The 23,556-nt window shown below is 46.1% G+C and overlaps 1 protein-coding gene across 4 annotated transcripts; it reads right to left on the bottom strand.

Annotated features, from left to right (window-relative positions):
• Positions 1-5,985: 5,985 nt before the first annotated feature.
• Positions 5,986-22,321, bottom strand: LOC129590016 (muscarinic acetylcholine receptor gar-2-like). 4 transcript variants are annotated; one of them, XM_055484986.1, is made up of 2 exons: positions 21,991-22,321; positions 5,986-8,625 (listed from the first exon to the last, which is right to left on the bottom strand). In XM_055484986.1, the coding sequence occupies exon 2, from the start codon at positions 8,560-8,562 to the stop codon at positions 6,073-6,075; it is 2,490 nt and encodes an 829-aa protein (XP_055340961.1). In that variant the 5' UTR covers positions 8,563-8,625; positions 21,991-22,321; the 3' UTR covers positions 5,986-6,072. The 4 variants fall into 4 exon arrangements, with proteins under 4 accessions (XP_055340961.1, XP_055340959.1, XP_055340960.1 ...); XM_055484984.1 differs by lacking the exon at positions 21,991-22,321 and adding an exon at positions 14,972-15,127; XM_055484985.1 differs by lacking the exon at positions 21,991-22,321 and adding an exon at positions 10,741-11,188.
• Between the last annotated feature and the right edge of the window lie 1,235 nt (positions 22,322-23,556).

A 23,556-nucleotide genomic window follows, 5' to 3' on the forward strand; every position in this document is an offset into this window, starting at 1 on the left:
CAGTTCCCATCAGCCCGCCCTCCTCTACCAACGATCATATCGGTTTTGAATTTTCTCTGAAACTAAAGAAATATCGCAGAAAATTTCGTACTGTTAAGCGATGGAAAATCGAAAGCAATAATGTTGGTCAGTTCATCGACGCGTTAAATGTTGTCAACTGGGAAAGTTTATTTTGCAATTTAAACGTTAATGAAAGAGCAGATAAATTTGAAAATGTTTTTCTCGAAACAGCAAAAGCATATTTTGAATTTAGTGACGTGAAACTTCGGAATGGTGCAGTGAAATATCCTAGAAATATTAAAAAAGTAATAAATTCAAGAGATCGTGCTTTTCGTAAATACCGACAGATAAATCTACCGAATTTGAAAACTAAATGGAAAAAGTTGTCAAAAAAATTAAGTGTGCTGCTAAGAAAATTTGAAAAACACAGACTTTCTGATATTTCCACTGCACACAGAAACAATCCATCCAAATTTTAGCGGTATATGAAATCGATGAAAGACCGCATCGGTATGCCACCTCTCAAAAGGCCGGATGGCACGACGGCCGCTACAGATAACGAAAAAGCCAATCTACTGAACGCCCTGTACCGCGAGTCTCAGTCGACCTGCAACGCGCACTGTACTGGCTCTGATTTAAATTTAATTTGCGGCAACGAAGAAAGGTGGGAAATCTCGGAGCTTTTGATTTTTGAACAACTTGCGAAAATTTCTGTAACAACTTCAAGTGGCAAGTACGAAATCACTAACAAACTTCTGAAAATTGCTGCTCCAGGCATTCTTGCTCCGCTCAGATTAATTTTTAATGCCGCTATCAATGAAGGTGTGTTTCCGGTGAAGTGGAAGCATTCGTTTATAACACCAGTACCGAAAATCTCTGCAGATCACAGATTGCCGGGTAGCTATCGACCAGTTTCAATGTTGAATCCAGTTTCAAAATTTTTGAATGATGTCTTGATCAATTAATTCGTGAACATTTGAACAAAAATTCAATACTTCTGGATCACCAGTTTGCTTACCGGCATAAAAGGTCTACTGAGCTACAGCTATTTCTTTTTGTCAAGTCTTTGAACGATTTCAACGCAAGTGGCATTGCTGTAGATGCAGTATTCTTGGACTGCTCAAAAGCTTTTGATAAGCTTTCCCACGAATCCATAATAAACGCGCTGATCGAAATGAATCTTCCCAGTCACATCGTACATTTGGTCTCTGATTACTTGAAAGATCAAACACAATGTGTGACAGTTGGACATGACTTTGCTCATTCGTTACCCGTTAGCAGTGGTGTACCGCAGGGTTCAGTTTTAGGGCCACTACTGTTCATTTGTGTCTTAAATTTCATTCTCCGCGCATTAAAAAACGGTAGCGCCGCTCTCGTTTTTGCAGATGACGTAGTTATTTTTCGCCCCATTACTGAAACAGGTGACAGTCAGCTGTTGCAGGAAGATCTTACTTCTCTCAACGAATGGCTTGCTAGCAAAAAGCTCAGTCTAAACGCTGCTAAGTCTGCCCACGTTCACTTCTCAAAACAGAAATCCTCGGTCTGCCCATATTATTATAGTATCGATAATGTTACGATTCCGAATTGTGATCATGTCAAACACTTGGGCATATTCGTTGACCGAAAACTAAATTTTAAATTAAATAGTGAAAATGTAGCAAAAAAATGCAACCGAAAAACTAGCTACATTAATCACATTTTCCGTTATACTGATTGCGGTGCTCGCATACGACTTTTTGAGTCTCTTGTCCTCTCGGTCATCGATTACTGTTGCTCCATCACGCACCCGTTACTCAAAAAGTCCGCTGATCTCTTAGAACGTTGCCAGAGAAGATTCACTAAATCCTTGCGACTCGGCAACAATGTTCTAAAATATGGTGCACGGCTAAAAGAGCTTAAATGGGATGATTTAATTACTCGCCGTTTAAAAAAAGCGCTGTTGTTTTTGTATAAATTGGTCTTTCGGGTGATTCCTATGGGTGATCAAATCGTAACTCCTCTTACGTTTTCGGTCTCTGCGTTTGAGTCTGTTGCAGGAAACACAAGATCATGCGAGCGTCTATTGAAACATCCATGTCCTATAAAACCTGCCGCGACGACCTTTTGTGGGATAACAGTGACTACTGACCACCTGTCCTATATAAACACCCTCGCCTCCATCTGGAACGAGCTTCCTTTGCAGCCAATAGCCTATGTCACATTAAAAGCCTTTTCGGAAGCCCTGGAAACCGTGAAGTTGAATGTGCTGCCGTCGGTTGAAATCTTAAAAGCCAGTTTTTACTCTAAATAAATGCTTAACTGCGCTTTTTTCTTTGCTATCTTTGTAGGTAATGGGTACTTTTTTGAGTGTGTACTGTTACGAATAAACGGCTGCGACTAGTTGAAATAGTACAGTACAGAAAGGCGATTACGTGCGTAAGTGTCCTTGCTTTCCTTTTTCCCACGATTTCTTTTGGAAATACTTTTTGAAAATTTCAATTAATTTTAGCTGTACGTGGGTTTTGGTTTTATGCATCGACCCCAGCGCGATCGTCTCCCTCCCTTTTTTCCACAGTAATATAGCGTCAACTTATCGCAACCGAAAAAAAAATAATGTTTATTTCCATCTCTATGTCTCTGAATGTTACTGCATCTGATCAGTAGTATCCGTTTGGTTGATGTTTTTGTGTTTTGCTGAAGAATGCTTTGTGTTTTGTTTTGCGATCTTCATTGTTGTACTCCAATGTCGTTTCACGACTGTTTGTCTGTAGCCTAGAGGGGGCTAATGCTCCGTGCAAAGGACAATAAACTTCCATTATTATATTATTGAAGGCATTTGAATTATACCCTCCGATGCGATCCAGACAGTCTATTTGAGCGTCCGCCTTACGAAACCGGTAAACAAAATCTAGAGAAGTAGCAAAGAAACTGGGAATTCAAATACCTCTTTGAGGACCTTTTGCCTTTGCTGCATACTTGCAACTTTGGTCTTCCGTAATAGCTTAATGGATAGTGGTTACTGTTTAGCTGCTATTCGCGACTGGCGAGGACGGCAGTCAACAGTCAACGAGTATCCACAGCAGTTGTCCAGCCAGACGCTGTGCATGGATGCCGAACACCGGGCAGGAAGAAACGTCAAGGCAATCAAGCATTACGATGTCCATAACATTTATGCAGTACTGGCAGCGAAAGCGCTGTACAGGTACCGGAAATTAACCCAACCTCAAGCGGATTACGTAATTCCAGAAATATTAGTAAATGAGCAAGTCTACCTTAAGTTTTTCCCTTAAAGAGCAAGCCGACAAATTTCACCGAATCGGACGCTGATCATGGCGAATGCGGCATTTCCCGGTATACAGCAGTATGCTGGCCGATGGCTGGGTGACACGGCATCCGAAAAGCGAGATTTCCGCTACTCCTTCCAGTGGATGTTAGTACAGAGTTTGTTTGGAAATAGTGTGGTAAGTCTCCAGTGCTCGAAATGAATGCCAAGAAATTTCACGGATCTGGGAATTACATCGGCCATTTTTGTTTTTGGTACGTTAGGTCGGGGCCGATATTTGTGGGCATTGGGGTCCAGGAGAACTGGAAGACATTAAACGTAAAACGGGCTATGCCATCGATGGATGATAGCCGGTGCATTCTATCCTCTGATGCGCGTCCATTCCTCTCGCACCAACGATTATCACGATCCGGCTAGCGTTTTTGCCGGGAAGGCACCGGAATTAATGGAGGAAGTCAGGAGAATCTTGAACGTCCGCTACCGAGTGCTGCCGTATCTGTACACGCTCTTCCATATTGCACACACGCGTGGCAACTCCGTTATACGGCCGCTTCACCATGTGTTAGCGTAGAAATACATTAATGCAATTCAAATGTTATGGTTTTTCGTTCTTTTTAGGTACAGTTGGGATGCCGTTAAGCACATTATCAGAAGCACACAAATTCAGTCCTTTTGGGGTGATGCACTGATGCTTACGCCGGTGATGGATGTGCAGAAAGACGTCGTCATGCCGGCTAGCGTAGAAATTGCGTTTCCTCGGGATATATTCTACGACTTCTTTACCGGTGTACGTGCGAGCGCATGAAACCCTCATGTTTCTGCGTTAATGGGTGTGGCCCACGTGTAACGTGTATGGGTGTGGCCCACTAGATTGTCAAGTATGATTGGCTCTGTTAGCGTTTCATGTTCATTCATGCGTTCAGCTTGACGCTGCGTGAGCAGCGGTCCGATGCATGCATGCGGCTTCGCCGCTTCTAGTCTAATAAGTTCTCTGCTTGGGCCTCTTCTCATCTTGGAATAAAGGATCTTTGTTCCCGAGATCTAGGCTCTGGGCAGTTTCACCATTATTTTAGGGTCACATTCAGGATCGTTTGTGACAATATTGATAAACGACGCTTATTTTCAGGAAGGTATCAACAGAGAACGTTCGACATCCGCGGAACCAGAGACGTACAGGCTGACAGATGTATCCATTGGTCTGCACGGACGAGCCGGCCGTATTATTGTCACTCAGACTAAGAAAGGTCACGAGAATACTAATGGCAGGTATGCAATGAGCACTCATTTTCTTTCGTTCACATCAGCAAATAGCGCTGTTTATTTAGTCGAAGAAACATAGTCTTTCCGAAAGTTGATGCGACATCGTACGGAGAGTTTTACTGGGATGATGGTGAATCAGCGAGTACGTGCGAATTAGAAATCTGCTGCAATTAATGCCGAGCAGCCACAAAAGCCGCAAAAAATTTTCTGTAAAAATGCCTTAAAGGTGTTTCTGTATTTTTAGAAAATGCAAACTATTTCACGGCGGCTTTATCGTATACAGGAGAAAGTTCGCGGTCATGTTCACTCTTGCCCAATGGTTACACTGTAAGAAAAACTGAAAAATTTATTTATTTTGCGGTGTTTCTATAGCATCTACCAAAATTCGGTCACTCCACCCATGTACCTTTTAAGAACAAAACAAAACGTGGTACCACTTGTCTTTGCAGAATACGTTCATTTTTGAGATTACGCACAGTAACTACACCGAGATGAGTCGGTACTTCATCGAAAACATTCAGATCTACGGCATGATGGCGCGCGGCACACAGCAGGTGTTCACCGATTTGGACGGCGTTGGTACCGCGAATTTCACCTTTACTAACGATGTAAGTTGCTCGAAATGGGCTTTCTCCTAGCCGCACTGTGATGTCACACATGTCTGGTGTATGGTCAATTACAAATTATTTTTCGTGAGTCACTCAGGATTAACACTTTCCGTACAGGCTCCGTACTCGAAGGGAAAGATTATGTCAATCCGGGGTCACCTGCCGATGACGAAAAATTTCACGCTGATCTTTAAAAACGATCACTGTGTGACGCCGCCGCCGATCGATTTTAGTCGAGCGCCATTGCACGTGGCGTCCGCTGTGTTTTGTGTTAGTCTGGTTTTCTGGCGTTTTCTTACGTTAGTTTGGCCTAGGTACTGTTTGTTACAGTAATGTAGTATGCTATTAATTTTATGGTTAGGTTACATAATTCGCATTACATAAGTCAGATTTGTCTGAGTTTCTGCATCACGACTTACCTGGCATCTTCATGCAGCCGGTCATGTGTTTTCGCTTGTATCCCCACTGTCCTTCCTGTACGTCTGGTTGTCCGTATCAACAATGCTGAATAGCGCGTATCGGTCATGGTACGAATAATCGATCTTACTGTAGTGTTCTGACTTCCGACGGATGTTGACAATTTGTTTCAGATGCAGGCTGGTCGGTTTACTGCTGTCTCGCTAGTGGTCTTTTACGTACTTTTTAACCCTAATCTACGTCATGGTAATTGTTTATGATTTATGGTAATGTGAATTGTGAAGCATGATTATAGGTAGTACGAGTACATGGGGTTATATCAATATTTTTAACATGTCTTTTACGTAATGAGTGTACGTATCTGTACGTACTGTGTATATTTTCGGTTTTCGCTCCATCTAGCGACAGCCCCATTAACGAGTCTCAATCACGCTTTAATTCATTGATAAGTTTATCATTTTCACTTGATAGCACAAACATCTTTACCAGCACCGGTTGCTGCACTCGGACCAGGCGCCCGGCTAATCACGTTCGATGCAGGTCAAATTTCAGTACCCGAATAAAGGTTTTCTTGAACTGCTGATTGGCCAGCGCGTAACAGAAAGGATTAATCGGACTATTCAGATAGCACAACCAGTAGCTTAACGCGTAGAAATCCGGATTCACACACCCGTTACAGAATCCCTCGATGGTCGCACAGATATGCCACGGTGTCCAGCACAGTACAAAGGCCCCCATAATAAACGTAATGGTCTTCAGGGCCTTCCGCGCCCGGTTCTCCGATTTGGACTGCTGGCGTTTGGCCAGGCTCTTCTTCTTGCTGTTCCGCAGCGCCACCTGCCGGATCCGTCGGCCCAGCTGCCGGATCCGCTCGGAATTGTTCCGGACGTCCAGCGCCCCGATATGGTTGGGGCCGCCGGTCAACGCCTGGTCGGACTGGTTCATGGAGCGCTGATCGGAGTCGTAGCGCGTCGACTCCTCCCCGATGTCGCTGATCTCCGGGCGAACCGACACCCGCGGTGCGGGACGCGCCAGTTTCAGGACTCCGCCGTTACTGTTCACCGGGATCGCCGGGACCGGCTCGATGATGGTGACGCAGGGGATCGGGGAGGGCGTGGCCAACGGGGACTTGAAGGAGGAGCGCGGCGTGGTCTGCCGCGGTGGCGTTGACTCGCGGGTGACCAGCGGGGAGTTGATGGAGGAGCGGTTGGTGGGGGTGGAGGTGTGCGTGCCCTCCATGGAGGAGTTGGGCGACTTGAGGGACTCCTGATCAATATACCGCCAGTCATTGGTGTTGTTCAGCGGCGTCCGGCCGGTGAACGGCTGCAGTAGGACGCTGGGCAGTTCGTCAAACCGCACCGGGAACGGGACCCGCGGCACCCACACCGGCTCGGCGAACCCCTCGGGTTCCTCGGCCGTTGACAGTACGGCGATGGAGGCGGACGGACCGCGGCTGTCCGCGGCCCGTTGAGCAAAGAGAAGGCGGATCTCGTCGTTGAGCTCCTTGGCCAGGAGGATGGCCTGCAGGGTGCTGGTGTTGATAGCCGGCTGCGACAGACTGGGAATGGTCAGGGTGTCGCGGGCGGGTCTCTCGTCCACGGCCGAGCACGACCGCGACATGGGACTGCTGGCCAGCAGCCTTTGGTCCACCTCCGGCGTCAAATCAATGAGGGCGGGCTTCCGCTCCGGCTCGGCGGAGTGGCGCTGCTGCGGCGGCGGCTGCCGGGTGTGGGCCTGTTTTGGCGGGGCGGGGATCTTCGGGACGATCATCTCCGTTTTCCCTCGCGGACGCTGCTGGCGCTGAGCAACACGCTGCTTGAGATCCTTGAAGACGTGATGATGCGGACGGGCCGTGGTCCCGCCCTTGGGCGGCGGTTTCTTATGGCTGGCCGCCGCCGCATCCGGGTCCTTGGGGACCAGGACCCCGTTCTCGTTCTGCTCGGCGTCCGACGGGAAGGTCGGACTACTGGAGCGGTCCTCCTGGTCGCTGCTGCCGCTGGTGTCGTTGGGTTTCTGCGGGGTCGTCGCTTCTACCGACGTGTCCACCGTCTTCCCCTGCGTCACCGTCGTCGAGTTGAAAACCACGCTGACGTCGTTGAGGATGGCCGGTTTGACGTGGACCGCCAGACTCTGCTTGGTGGTCTCCACGACCTTGTTCCCGGTGGTGGTCGTGCTGAGCTTGACCATCTGCTGCATTTTCTGGTGTTTCTGCTGGGACTTCCGCTGGAGAGTAAAGGCGGTCTGGTAGATCCCGGCATACAGTCCCAGGAGCACCACCATCGTCGACCAAAAGTAGCTGAAGATGAGGACGACGTTGAACGTCGGATTGGACTTGATGTACTGCGCGTCGCACCCGCCGTCCGCCATCCCGCGGCGTCCCATGAAGGTGTCCCAGCCCAGATGGATGGTGAAGAAGATCCCGGACGGGATGATCCACGTCGCGATGATCATTATCTGCACCTTGCGCTTGGCGCGCCAGTTGCGGTATTTCGCCGGGATCTTTACCGAGCAGAACCGGTCAATGGTGATCAGGAGGACGTTGTACTGACTGACCAGGCACACGGTATAATCCAGCGACAACCACAGATCACACAGGATATTCGGCATCGGCCAGCGTTCCAACAGGAGATACGTCGAATACGCCGGCATGGAGAAAAGCCCGATCAGGAGGTCCGTGACGGCCAGTGAGGCGATGAAATAGTTACTGGGCTGCCGCAGCGCCCGCTCCACCACGAAGGACGTCAGCACCAGGATGTTGCCCAGCACGGTGACGATGGCCGTGATGGCGGTGATGGTGGCGATGAGGATGACCTCCCAGGCGGCGTACTTGGAGGGCTTGGTCAGGCTCCGTGGGGGCGTGGCGTTCCCCAGGGTGGTGTTGTCCAGGAAGGGGCCGAAGGTGGCGTTGGGGTACAGCTCCTGGGCCAGGGCTATCACAGGGGGCAGATTGAGGGGCGTGGTCAGCGGGAGGGAGGGGAAGGGCTCCAGGAGGCTGGAGAAGAGTGTGGCGTTCATCGTGGTACGCGACGACGACGGCGGACAGGATCCCGGGCGGTCAATCACAGTGCAGCGTCAGCCCTGCAACGATCGCAATCTTCTTCAGCAAGTCAGGTTGCAAAATATCGCCACTGGTATAATTTACGACACCCCGTCTTAATGCTTCATTATTATTATAATGCTGTTTGTTATTATCATTGCAACTACAGTAGCCAAAATCCATTAAAAGGAGACTTTAACAGGCTCTTTTGTTAGATTTTGAAAAATTTTATACTTTTTTGGGTTTGATTTTATGCAATATCATTTATCTGAAAAATTTATTTGATGCATCACTGGTGAAGCCAAAACGGTGCATATAAAAGCAAGTAAAATGCCTGTGCAATGTACCATAATCATATAAATGCGCCCCATTAAATTTTAAGGTTAATCGAATTAATGATTAAACACCAGAAAGGATAATATTGATTTGCGGATTCCATTACGGATTAACGATTTCTGATACACCTCCGCAAATACTGATGGTACTGTACACTGTACAGAGTACAGTTACCGAAAAAGTCAGCCGAACGTAATTGCCGAACTGCGTCACTGCAATGGCAGATTTGCGCAACGCTGTATTATTTTTCCCATTAATTTAGTAATGAAAAGTGGGCTGCATGCCGGTCACGAGTGGCCAACCAGAATAGCTTTCGGGTAAAAACTTTTACGCTCCCAAATTCGCAAGACGTCACCACACATTACAGCGACAATCAGGCAATAACAATCCGGCAGCAATAATCATTATTCGGTAATAATATTGAAAGCAGCATTTTAATCACGGAAAAACGTGGAAAACCAGGCAACTTCCCTGGTTTATTTTCTAAGTTTTACATGGCATGTATATACAGTATCAGTGTCGATTGTTGATGTACCTGTGGCATTGACGTAGTTGCCACAAAAGACGCAACAATAGCCATTCATCGTAATGCAAACATATCGACCGGGCGAATCACGATAGCGGAAAAACGCAGACCAATGCAACGCCGCACGCGGTGTCTGCTAATCATAAGTTGATTAATTAGAAACCTGACACAGTCGTGATTGCCGAAAAAATCCCCGCATTGCCGCTAAGACACAACCGTCAACCGCACCGTAAAAACCGTTGGCAGCAAAGCCGTATAGGAACGCAGCGGTATCGGCTGTTGTCAACAGCGCGCATTGGATATCCGCTAACAGCTCATAACGCGCCGTTAAAACCCGGCATTTTTCAACGCCGCGGCGTTGATTACCGGGGCAGGTAATGAGCAGCGTCCATTATGACTCCGTGAACGCGCACTGGCTGCACTCTCAGTGGGGCTATAAAGCGCTCCCATCATCTGGTCATAAACGGCCCATGGATAGCGGGTAATAATTTTCTCTCACATTCCGCTCAAATATTATACGGTACTCTCTGTACATTCGTGTATATAACGTGGTTCGGGGAGAAAATGTAGGGTGTGAAGGGCAATCGTGTCAAAATAACCCCGGCATTAGCCGCACGGCAGGCCCAACTGTCACATGTTGATGACAAGGTGTTGATGTGGAGGGGAGCCGTAGGGTTGTTGAGTAGGGCGGCGGAGAAAACGCCGCCGCCAAGAAAGAGTGTAACGTGTAGACAAGGCGAACCAGCGACAACATACAAAAGTCAAGAGTAATCGATAGCCGAATATTGGCACTCTGGTCGTGTTACACTTACACGGGAAACAAAGAACGAGTAAGCTTTTTCAATTAGCTTCCTAATATCCTCTTTATAAATTCTGTAAGATGATACTTTTACGTACTCTGTAGAATAAATAACTGGACCTTTTTTTAGTTTTTACCTTTCAATTTTTTTATTTTTCCTTTTTCGAAAATCATACAGAGTAATTCATATCTTAGTACAGATTTGGAGAAAAAGGGACGGGAAACGAGAAATAACGGGAAATATTACGGCAAATGACGGGCAAATGCCAGGTTGCTTGAAAATCAGGGAAACGCATAGAAAAGCCCGTATTAACCAGTGCAAACCCGCATGCGCGGCGTCCTGCGTAATATCAGTCAAGGTTGACAGATTAAGTTTCTTACAAATTAGTAAAGCACACACGGACACACCGCAGCGAGAGGAAACGGGACCGGCTTTGTCGCACGGGGGCAATCGATGGGCCCACGTCAAAAGTGCAAGATTGATTAATTCCTTACCGGCAACTGCAGTGCGTCTTGGGGCCCGGTGCATATGCATATACCGCGAAAGAAACATTAGTAAAAATCCAATCCCACCCGGTAGAGAATGACGAGCGGCTAATGATTAGAAAATCTACGCCACCGGTAATGTCTTGGCTGCATTTCACTGCCATTACACTGCGGCACGGCGGATGCACGATACATGAAAAACGCGATGGTAGAAAAATAAAAACAATACCCTCCATTTATTCCGCCATCCCCATTACCATGCAATTTCGGGGCGCCCAGCATGGATATGATATTGACAGCGGCGATAATAATCAAAAAAACCCCGGCCAATGCTGTAGCAAGTTGCCACATCCGGATGGAAAAATGCCGGGCCGCACACACACACACACACACAGTGCAGCGGCGCGCTAAGCCGGGCAAATAAAAAATTCATCAGTCTTACTGGCCATTACGCTCACAGTGTATTCCCCGGCGGATTGGCTGGCGCTGTCTGCACAGGCACAACATACAGCTTGACTGTCACATATATTTCTCCACACAGCGATACTGTATACAGGCAGTACGCCAACCGAATCAGACCAATCCCCGATTGTAATGGAAGACCTCTTAATAAATTGCTCACTGACTCCCTTTTCTCTTTACCATATCCCAGCTGTACATCAGGGTTTGAGGGGGCCTGCTGTAGCCTGTATGCGTGGATGACGTAACTGGGTGCTTATACGGGCCGCCTTAATCCCGACTCCGGCACCGATATAATCAAAAAGCGCGGCCCACGCTCGCGCTGAGAGAGTGTGTGTGCCGCGAATGGCAATTTAATTAATCAATAAACTATCTCTTCACACCTTGTTGGCCGCGGTTGCTCAAGGTTGTGCGGGATTAAACCGGAAGTCAATGCGCCATTTATGAAGTGTCTGCTGGATGAATTAACCCGGAGAGAACTATTTGGGCAACTACAGTACATGGTTAATAATTACCAATTTTATAATCAAAATTATGACAAACTATGTAGTTTTTAATATATAGAATGTAGAACTGAAAAATCAGGTACTGCGCAAACACGCGCTTTCCTGTGCTGGCGATTTATGCTTACTGGACGTGCTCCTATTTTTTTATAAAACTGATATTAAATTTTTTTAACCGTAGGTCGACTAGCCGATTTCCAGTTTTTTTGTCGTTACATTAAAGTAAAGAATTACTGGTTTTGATTCAGCTGAAAAACTGGATTTTGCAGTGTCTTCATTACTGTTCGCGCAGCACTAGCAGACATTCGCAATCAGCAACGCATTTCTGCAGCAGAAAATGGCCGGAAATATCGTTCCCAATTGCGGTGTAATGCCCGGCCTAATAAGTTGGTGTTGTTGTCAGTTTTTACAGCCGGAACACGGGCGCGTGTATTGCCTGATGAACCGGCACCGTTCGAGCCGGGTTATCTATACATTGTATAACACAGCCTGCATCCATTTACGCCAAGTGCTGTCTCCAGTGTACGGACACACATTCACACAGATAATATGGAGCAGGCCACTCTTCATCATTTCCATATACCTCCAGGACAATATCACGCAAATTAACACACTGGCGTTTACGCGTCTTTTATGGCCGCGCTGTCTTCCTTACACACACATACAGCTCGTTTGTTGGGTTAAGGCTGTACTCTACAAAGATATCACCCTTTTTTTTTCATGACGACGTTGTGTCAAATCCGGGGGATTCGTGTGTGTGTGTGTGTGCCGGCGACAGAGAAGGACCGAGAGAAAATAACCCGGACAAGCATTGTCGCGGGCGCAGTTTGTGTCGTAAATCACCATAATCCGCTTTTAATCTGACATTGTGTCAGTAGCGAATGTTGACCCGGCGGGCTTTTGTTCCGCTACCCGGGCTAAATCCCCGAAAAAAACAACACTCACAGCCGCTGCGGGAAAACGGGGGCCAAGCGCCCTCTTTGTCCATCGACTTGTCAGCAGCAGTCGCTTTGATTAATGAACGCTTAACATGCGCGCTCGGTGACCTTGGCGCATTCCGCGCCACACCTGCCACGCGGCAGTTAAGTGCGCGGGATAATGGCGCATCAGCACGCTGAGGTAGAAATGACCGCGGCACGATCAGGGTGCCTGGAGAGTGGCGGTTTAATAATCCGCGGAATGGGGACGATTATCAAACTGCACCCGCAATTACCGTTTCACGCGCAGTTGATGAAGATGACCCCGTGTTTATTAATGGAGTTCAGTTGGCGTTTAAACGACGCAAGGGCAATCGCGGTTCCCAAGGTTAATGTTGTCATTGCACCCACGACCGTTGCATGGGGATATACTGACGCATTAACGCACCGGCTAAGTGCGTGGAATTTCCGTTTACTGTTCCTGCTTTTTTAATAAACCAAACGGTTATGGCGACATTTGTTAGAAACGTGACGCAAATTAAACACTATGGGTCGTTTGATTTTTTGATCAACCAAGGTTCCAATATCCCGATACATTAGCCGAGAAACCGTCGAAGAAACCCAGTTATTACAATTTACTTTTATAGAAAATGTCGATTAGCTAGCTGCGTATATAGCAGACGATATTATGTCACATTTGTGTATTTACGGTTGTTCCTGAGTTTCGCTAGCTTAAGATCGAATTAAACGGATTCTCCCTGTATACATCGCCAGCAAGCCGGCGCGATTTGACGCCTCGATCAGCGCACTCGGAGAAACCTGCTAAAAGCTCGCGATGAAAACACAGTCGCCGATGTTCTCCCCGATAACGAAAAACAGCCCGCGTACTGAAACAGAAAATCCCCAAGCAGATTATACGGGGCGAGCGGTGAAGCGTTGCTGCCTGTGCTGCCGATGACAGTCTTCACCCGCAGACGAAGACCCACATCGTTTTTCTCTACAGCGATGCAGCGCACGCGCGCCCCGGCACACTGCCCATTAATGTACAGTGGCAAGTCGCGTTTTTTTATGATCTCTTTCTTCCTAGCTGAGGAGATCAAAGCCGAAATTTGACATTTGACAATTGATTTTTTCCATCTCACTCCACACACATAGAGAGCCAGCATTGGATAGCGCGGTATGTAACTGTAAATCGAGATGGGATTTAGCAGCTATTTCTGCCCCGCTATAATACACCCGCAGCGGCAGGGAAACAGAAAGAGGAAGAGAGAGAGGGAGATGCCCAAGACCAGCGCACACAACGGCAGTCATTCGATCTTTTTATAGTCCGCTTCATGGAGAATTCAATTTCAGGCCAATTTGACCAAACACTTAGTTTCCCCTTGTTAATGGGGGGATCATTTCGCTGGGCTGGTTGGGACGCGTGCTCCCGCAGCCGGGCGAGGGGAAAACACCCGTCCCTATATGCAACAGAGTGGCAGCCGCGACCGGCGTCATAAGCGTTGATGAAGCGGCCACATTAACTCGGCAAATGATCGGATGAACGACATGATGCCCGGGCGTAGGCTTTCCCGGGGAACAACCGTTTTATCCGAAACGATAAATTTTTTCTACGTGGTCCGCTGTGTTAAGTGCGCTGCTCCGCTGATTGCAGCAGGGGTTGCGGGCTGTGTGACTGTCATTACGAAGCCACGAGCAATCATAACGGTCACGAGCATTGTTTTCGGCTAAAATTAATTAGAAACCCACTAATGTGACTGGAGATCCTGATGCAATCTGGTTGCAAAAAGTAGCGTAAGCCAAGGCAACTCTAATCTTTCCGAAAGCATACGAGTACAGAAAAGCTGAGAAAGCAAATTTCTTGGACAACCCAACGTCGCTGGTTCAGTAATCAGTCCAACGTAAACGAAAGTCTCAGTCGACGCAAACTTGTTTTAGACTAAAGAAAATACTTTGAAAAATTCAAAATGACGAATCTGTCAGCAGTACATTTGACGAATTTGATCGTGCGTTGCCGCCTCCATAAAAGCTGGATAATAACGCTTGTACGGCAAGCCATAAGGTCGTAGGAATATACGACGTAACATAAAGTATTATTATTTTTTCCTAGTACCCCGAGACCAGCTGTCTAAAATTTTAACGGTAAACGGTCGTCTACTTTGTTTACAAGATAAAACCATTTTTTCAGTCCTCCTCTGGAAGCCGTGCACTCTTTCAAACCGACTCTCACATGCGTGCGCGTTGTATGTATTTAGAACCATCATGTAGGACCGGAAAAGAATTTTGTACTCGTAATAAAATGTAAGTATGATAATGCCTGCCTGTTGTCGGAGGTCATTAACAAAAGAATGTAGGACTTACATCCATGAAATCCCGCAGTGGAAGTCCGCGTTTAAGGCAGCAGCTGTGCAGTCGTCCAGAATCAGCTGATCGGTCAGACAACACTGCCCGCATATCACCATACATCCAGTCGCGGCAAAAACGGGTCTGATTACCGGCTAATCCATGTGATGCCGATGCCCCCCTTTCGGCGGTTCGAAACCTTTTAATAAAATCAGTTTTTTTTTCTAAATACGCAAAATCTTCTGCGCATAGATCGCCAGCGCTGGATTCGAACAGAAAAGCGGCGGATTGCAAATGGTTTATTCCGAACAATAAGCGTTACAACGAGGCATTTACTTTGCGGTCATTTATTGCAGAATGTCTTGTTAATGAAGTGATAAGATAACGGCAGCTGATATATCGGGGTGGCCTGAGCATCCGCCGTGTAATATCACAGCCACGGATATTGCGTGATACCCCATTCCCCGCATCCAGCGCGATGGGCCGCAGACTATTAAAGTTAGTCGAGTTTAATTTATTGCCACACTTAATAGCTATCTTGGTTTCCTTTAAACTGCAATTGCGCTTCTAGCGCTGGTGTATTAGCAACTGAGAGTGGAAGAATGAAATTTCCGGTCATGCTGCATCAGTCTACGGTGGATATGCAGTGCTCTCCATGCGCATCTTCGTCATATTCTTTCTCCATGGCGCTGTGATCGACGTTACTCGGTGGCGCTGTATTCCTTATACGCTTATGTACACTGACCAAATCGATAAGTCAGAGAAATGTAAATGTTATCAATTGTCTCGACCGCCCCTGTGTGTGGCCCACTCGTGCTGCTCGTTGAAAGCGACTGAGGAAAAAACATGCTGGTTAAATCACAGACCAGAAACCGGCTACGCTCTGAGTGATACCGGACAATGGCCTTTTGCGAAAGATGTAATAATGTAGAACTAAAAACAGTATGTAGATACTTGGCTTTAACGCATACTGCGCAAGCAAGCGCTTCCCTGTTCCAACTTAGCACGCACGATTGTCGGACACTGTTTGCTGATTTTGTGATTAAATTTTTCAACCGACCATTTTGCTCAACAACCGCTTTCCTTAGTACCGACTGAAAAAACGATTTTATCGTGCGATCATAGTGGACATCGGATCGGCTTAGCCACTAAAGTTTTGGTAAGCTGGCCTGTTGGTCTTACCGTCATACGGGAACGGATTATGCTAGAAAAATGTATTATAAACATTTTAGTAGAATTATACGTTATAAAATCATGCAACTGTATAAAAAACGATTTGTAGAAAAATGTCGGTGAAAACAGTAATAAGATTATTTTTCTATGAATTACGTCTTCTCCTATAGTGATGAATCTATGAATCGCTACAGAAGCCCAGCGGGTAGCACTTGGAGGAAGGGGGTCCACTCGGTAATTGTCAGTGACATGTTGGAGAAGATACGAAGAGTGGCTGTGTATGTATACCAGAGAGAGGGGAAACCCGGTATCGGATTTCTCGACGGATACAGTGCGTACACACACTGGCCACTTGTAGTGCCCGCAGGCTCTGCCCGCCTGATCTCAGCCGGCCCGATGTGTCAATTACAGGGAAAGGGCAATCCCCATCCATCTCGCGCGACAAGCATCGCCATCACCAGATCGCCCCGCGCCACTCATTGACCTTTGGTGTTGGCGGGAATATCGGTAGCGGCGAGCGTTCGACAAGTGGCAGATGGAAAAGAGGGCGTCAAGAGGCCGCCCGCCTTTGCGCGTCACTGGGTATAAATTGTTGAAGAACCATGTTTGCTGTAACTGTTGTGTTTCCCATAATCAATCTAGCGTGCGACCGCCACTGCTCCTTTAATCCTGCTTAAAATGTCGATTTTTAAAAAAAATCAAAATCGGTCAACCGGTTCGCGGTTTAGAATATTTATTAACAAAACCAAGAAACAGGTTCGAGCAGAGAAGCGCTCATGCGCGCAATACGCGTTAAAACCAGGCATCTACTTTGCTGTGTCTTAAACTGTACAGCGTTCGTTTGAAGGGTTTTCTTGATAATTACGCTTGACAGTTGTGTTGTGCATAGTGGATCATTTACAGTTAAAAGATGGTGATTGAGCGTGAGCGGTAGCAGAGGAAACGCGCCCCACACTGTACGCTGCCGAGAGAGAGAGAGTCATCCATTGACGAAATGCCCTATCAATTGTGCCTTAGCTGTTTGGATAAAATGCCCATATAAATAACACCGAGAGCCACATTGAATCCCGATAATGTCGCCGCGCTCCCGCATCATATATACAGCACATGTATATACGTATATATGTACACATCTACACATGGCACATGCCGGCACGGGCGCGCTCCATCTTCTTACAACTTGCCGGCAGTCATTTGGCAAGAAAACAAATTAGCAGTACAAAGTGAAAAGGAGAAAGTCAGCCCGACGCTGCTACTGCTACTGCTCTGTCGATCGAACGGTTCAAATCAATCTTGACCCGTGCAGACGGGGAAGAGCACAACGCTGCGCGGAGATGGAGTAGCGCAACGGAATGAACTGGAAAACTATAATGACGGGCTGTTCTCCGCGCCGACATGGATGTGTATAGAGAGCAGATACCGATAGCACAATTGATGATAAAAATTGCCCGAAATCAGAGGACGCGCGCGGTCAATCGATGTGTGCACCGATGCTGCGTAGAAAGGGAAGAGTTTGGTACACTTTCGCACAAGAAGAAGAAATTTCCTGTTGGCCGGCATGTAACGAGTTTTTAACGCGGTGTATTCCCATTAGCCAACTATCGTCTCATTTCCGCTTCAGGGATCGCTGAGATATATCGCGGCATGGCCGAAACGGGGAACGATGTGTGTGTGCTCGGAATAAATCAAGCAGATAAAACGGCGCTTTAATCAGCTGCGCTTCGGGATGTGTGTTATGAATAATAAACATCTGTCTCCTTAATATTCAATTAATATTCCCGCCGCCGTCGCGCGACGACACCAGGAAGTTGCCTGGTTCTTAATAAAAAAACCGGCTTGATATTAAGCAAGCAATGAATACCGCTGTGTTAATGGATTAATCCCACTTATTTTGCGTGTACGTTGCCGATAACGTAGAGCTTTAAAACGAAACACATCATGTCGAATAAAATTCAAGCTTTAGTAAAATAATCAAACTATCTAAACATTTTTTTGAAACAAGTAGCACGTGCTCCTCGTGATTTTTTTTGTAAGCTCTTATCAAGTGCCCAGAAATTTGATATGAAACATGTTATATTCGAAATTTAAAAACAGACATCTGCTCTAAATGAAAAAGGCGTAATATTAAATATTTAATCAAACTGCAGTTTAACTAAACCATACGGAAAAATCTATATAAAAGAGAAAAGAAAATAACGAGTATTTATTGTGATTTCTTTCATTTGCTATGTTCGTAAATTTAATTCTGTATTGGATTGCTGCTTGTGTAAATAAATAATTATATGATTGAAACAAGTATTACATAACTGTAATTGAATGTACAGCGCATTTGTACACGCACTGGCCGCGGCGTTGATGCGCCATCTCGTTAAAGCGTAAAGCTGGATGAATACCGGGCCGGTGGTGGAATTAAACGCGGGGAAATTGACTTTGGAAGGGGTTTCAGGCCGGGCATAATCCCTTCCTGTGCTTAGCGCATTATCCCCGGCACCGTTCTGGCTGTAAGGGGATACAGTCCTTGTCGCGCAAGATAAATGTTGGGAGATTAGCGGAGCCTGAGAAGAGGCATTTGAGGCGTGGGGTGTGAGGCAGCGCATACATCTATGACTATCGTGTATTATATGGCGAAGAAGGACCAGGGATGGCTGCGCGCGTTCAGGCGCAATAGCAAATGGAAAGTTTGTTTGCTGATCATGCTCAAGATAAACTTGTCCAACAAATAACACTATCCCCCCGAATTCCTCCCCGATCTTACGGCTGTTAATTAGCACTCCATATGCAATCCCCAGGAGAAGTGGCTCGCTACCGCAGTAACGCCAGGACACTGCCGTCGGAATGGAATTTTATTTAAAATTCAATTAAACCACTGTTCAGTGGTGTTTTTCTGTGGTACGGTATTTTAATTAAAAACACCCCGTAACTTTCCCCTTGAATCTCTTTTTACTTCGCTCACTGTTTTACTATATAACAACCATTCGCAAAATACCTTAAATTGTTGCTATATTAATTTCTAATTTTCTCACGCATCGTGCCGGCGTTTCGAAATAATTGTTTTTTTTTTTAAATTTGAATTGCGCTGCTAATTTCTCGTAAAATTTAGCTTACGGTGTTCAGTAATAATTTTCTAATGAGGTTGTATATAAATGTTTTATAAAGAATATCCTCAGTTTGCCGTTTATATGTTATTTTTCTGTTTTTCTTCCTCAAGTGCCGGTTGTGAACTTGAATAAACTGTCAAGTGCCGGCGACTGGCTGTATACACCCTGTAAAACGGCCATGTTCGAGCATTGGAGCATTGTGCGCGTGGGGCATGACAATGTACGGAATTTGTCTCGCCATGCAAAAGGGCAATATACACACGTAGTTGGCATTTTTACGACGGCGGGATAGTGGCCACTGGAGCCGGGCATAAAGTTGCCGGTTTTAACGCTCGTGCGAAGAGTTAATCGATCGTATTGAATAGCGTTGTTATTATTCCCGCCGACTTCCGCTCACCCAACGGCTAATTATACGGTACACGCCAAACCTCTCGACATTCACCACCGGGACGAGCGATCAGCTTACAAAGTGGAATTGTTTTTTCTCCGTTTTTTTTCTCCATCAAATCTGGGTTCACGTCTACATTAATCCATATAAAAATATTTTTCTTTAAATTTCAATACAAAATATCATTTTGACGTGGCTTAAAGAAAGCCGCAGTTAAATCCAGTTTTATAAAAAAATTGTTAGCAAAATACTCATCCAAAAGAAACTGGCAATATCTGCTATATAAAACACGTTAACTTCAATTATTATCATCAAGGCTTATAGGCTAAATAAACCGCAATTAAGTCCAACTTTTACTATCTCCAAGCAAAAAAAATCCTACAGAAAAAGCCGGTATCATTTTTTATATAAGCTAAAATTAATTAATACCTCCATGCCACAAGTTTAAATAAACGGCAATCAAATCAAACTTATATTATTTTTCCAGCAGGAAATTACAGAGGAAAAATAGCCGGCATTTTTTTATCTGGTGATGCTGTTTTTCATCGGGGATTAAGTGGGTTGCCTGGTCGCGAAACGGCAGCACTATATACGCGCTCTCGCGCTACTCTCCCTCGCTGCGGCAACTGGGCGCTCGCGGGTGCCGGCAGGGCTGGAGCAGCGGAAATGATGATGATATGGCTGGAGCAGCTGGCCATCTCCATCGTTGAGTCGGATCAGTAGGAGGTTAAAAACAGAATAGCAATTGCCATGTCCCTATCCCCCGCTGTGGCCGGGCTGTCATTTTCAGCGGGCTATTATGTCGCACAGGGAGCTACAAGGGATCCGCGCCACCATGCGTATACCGTCCCTCTCTCCATTTATATATATGGGATGTATATACGTGCGCTCTGCATTTGCGATAAGAGAGGCCCGGCTGGATCGCGCCGCTGCCCATAGCGCTACTGGCCTGTCTATGATAATTAATGCCTCCTTCTCCGCGTACAACCGCCAGATTTCCCCAGTATGCAAGTTCCAGGCATCCGCGCATTTATTTCTTATCCTTGTACATATTTTCTTAACATTTATCTCATAACAGCCAATTTTATTTTAATTTATTTTCCTCTTATTGTTTTCTAAAATGGGCTATTTCTTTTTCAAACACGGGCCATTTATTTCCATTAATTTTTTTTTGAACGGACATTTTTTTTATTTCATTTAGTTCTTTTAAAATGAGATTTTGCTTTACCATTTCTTAAAATGTTTTTTAAAACGGGAAATTTCGTTTCTAAATTCTCAAATAAAATGTTTCAGTTCTGTCCATATAGAATTAGCATGAAATGCATGTAACGAATGCATAACACAGGCTTCGACTGGATTTATTAATCGATGCGGCAGTTGCACAGGATGCCGGCGTCCATAATTAGTTTAAGCCGGTTGGAAAAAGGAGAAATAGATTAACAATCGGATATATCCGACTATATATGCTGTGTAGCTGGCTGTCTCTCTCCCCTTAATGGGCCGGGAATCAGGCAGGATAAAAAATGTGCAGCGACATTAAGTTAGGTTGATGGAAGTGCGCTGCGGGCGTAATCTGGACCTGATGGCTCACTGCACGCCGGCATTGGCACAGACCTATACGCAGGCCAATACACTCACGAACACACACGGCAATTTGATTGACTCCAACTCATTGATGCGACAGGTCAGCATAAAGGTCATGGTGTAAATGAGGCGGAAATGCCGGGGTCCTGTGCGCAACGGCTAATGTATCGCCGTTGGATTAATTGCCACACACACAGTGTATTGCAAAGAGAGAGACAGAGAAAGAGCGGAATGCAGTCGTGCAGACAGTGAACCGTACAAGCCGTAATTATCTATTTGAAAATCAGTTAAGCATCCGCAAATTACCGGCTTGCCAGGTTTCCGGTACCAGCGTTCCCCGGCTCCGCGCGCAAATCCCGGGCATGTTAACACACAGTAGCAAGTGTAAACACTGTGTGCTCAGTTAATCGGCTTTCAGGGTGTTGTCAAGCGGATTATGAGTGGATTATTATGCTCGGCGACAACGCTACCTTTTATCCGCGTTTATGTGCGCGCTACATACATTTCACTCGGCAGCCACAATTGGCACGTAATCAAGCAGCACTTGATTTTCATCCATAAAAGCACGAAGCTGAACAATTTATTTGGTACGAGGAGAGCGCGGGCCGGGGAAAAAGTAGAGTAATCTGTTTTTATCACTTTTCCTGCCAGTCAACACTCATCAATATACGCGCTCAGAACCATTAAAGCCCCACTGCCACGCGCATCGATCGCCATGCACGCTATATTGACGGGGCGAAAAAGCGCATCAAAAATTTATATAAATGTAAACGATATTTATCCACAAAACTTACCCGACCCAAAGGCTTTTCTATACCAAACAAAAATATCACGACGATCCTGGCGGTGTATGATTTCCACTATTATACAACTCCGTTAAACTGGAAATATTTTTTTCCAGATGTAGAGATGAAAATATAATTAAATGGAAAAGGTCATGGTAGGATTTCCGGGTATAATGAAAATCTTAATTCCGCGGGATAAGAGGCCGCGTTGACCGGACACCGAGAGACAATACCATGACCACTTGAGCGGGACATGGAGGGGGAAACGAGGGCGCGCGATACACGGGGATAAACCCATAGACAAATCACCCACCACAACCAGCAACACAGACAAGACGATTCCGCGGCGATCAAAGCCCAAAACAATATTAGCTACTGTACAAACGTTTGAAGAGGAAGTCGTTCAAGTTGCCATATAATACACACACACACTGTAAAAACCGGGGAACGAGAGAGCCTGAATGCGCGCGCTCTACATACACACACGCGCGCATCGGGTTATTGATAAAACCGGGATTGGCTGGGCCACACGACGGGCAGCGCTTTTGTATTACGCACAGCGCGCGTACAATTGAAATGTTATTTGCTGGTTGCCGCGCTCTCGCTGGCGTCGCTTTATTGAAAAATCCCGGCATGGGTATACAGGCAACGCGGGCGACGCGTGCCGCATACCAAAACGCGGGAGCGAGGATAGTTTTTCCCCCATCCAGGATTGACAGGCATCCCGGGAGCGCGTGCGCGCCGGGGATTTGTGTATGATAAAGCCTCCCGCCAATTTGCATGCCGTGGATGCGGCTTTGTCCAGGGTAAATCTAATTTGGGGATCCGCGGACGAAAGGGCGAACGTGCCGGTTAAACAACTGCCGTATGTGTATAAATACCGCGCATAAGCAGTTGCGGAGAAAATCCCGCTCCAGGAAAGGAAGAAAAAATGTATAGAACGCCGGACTGACAAGGGCCTTGGCAGTGGCATATGTGTCACAATAGAGATATGATGTAAGCTGTACGTGCATGTCGCAGTAAATGCGCTTGGAAGTAAGGGGTCCATTAGCGAGATTACCGCGGGTTTTTGCTTTGACCAGTCTTCATTTTGTCATTCGGGAAAAAAAACTGACTTGCGCAGAGAAATGAAGTAGTCTTAATTGATCTATACTTTTTTTAATACAGCTCGGAATCACATACAAACGGCTCATATACTCGAAAACTTCGTCTCTTTGCCGCTTCCTCGGGAATGAGAGATTTTGTGTGTAGCGGTTATTTCCGATGAAACATTGTAATGTTATAGTATGTATATGTATGTTTGTTATACGTATGTATAATATGTATGTATTTTTTAATACGCGGTTCACGAAATGCCGTTGACTTTTATGGTGCATGGTTTGGTACTGCATTTGAAACGGATACTTATTTATGGTGTACGAGTACATGTGGAAGCTTGAAAATTGTATTTACTGGAAATAGAACCAGAAGTTTGTGTGGTGAAAGTTAAAAAAAGTTAGCACGCTGGCTCCGTGGCTGACTACAGTAAATCATCACAGCACGGACCACTGTGATATTAATTTTTAGCAGTATGAA

Source organism: Paramacrobiotus metropolitanus, unplaced genomic scaffold, assembly GCF_019649055.1.
Source record: "Paramacrobiotus metropolitanus isolate TYO unplaced genomic scaffold, Prichtersi_v1.0 Parri_scaffold0000038, whole genome shotgun sequence".
NCBI lineage: Eukaryota > Metazoa > Tardigrada > Eutardigrada > Parachela > Macrobiotidae > Paramacrobiotus > Paramacrobiotus metropolitanus.

Excerpts from the sequence above, each read along its gene's own strand:
- LOC129590016 (XM_055484986.1), bottom strand. The coding sequence starts at position 8,562 with ATGAACGCCACACTCTTCTCCAGCCTCCTGGAGCCCTTCCCCTCCCTC.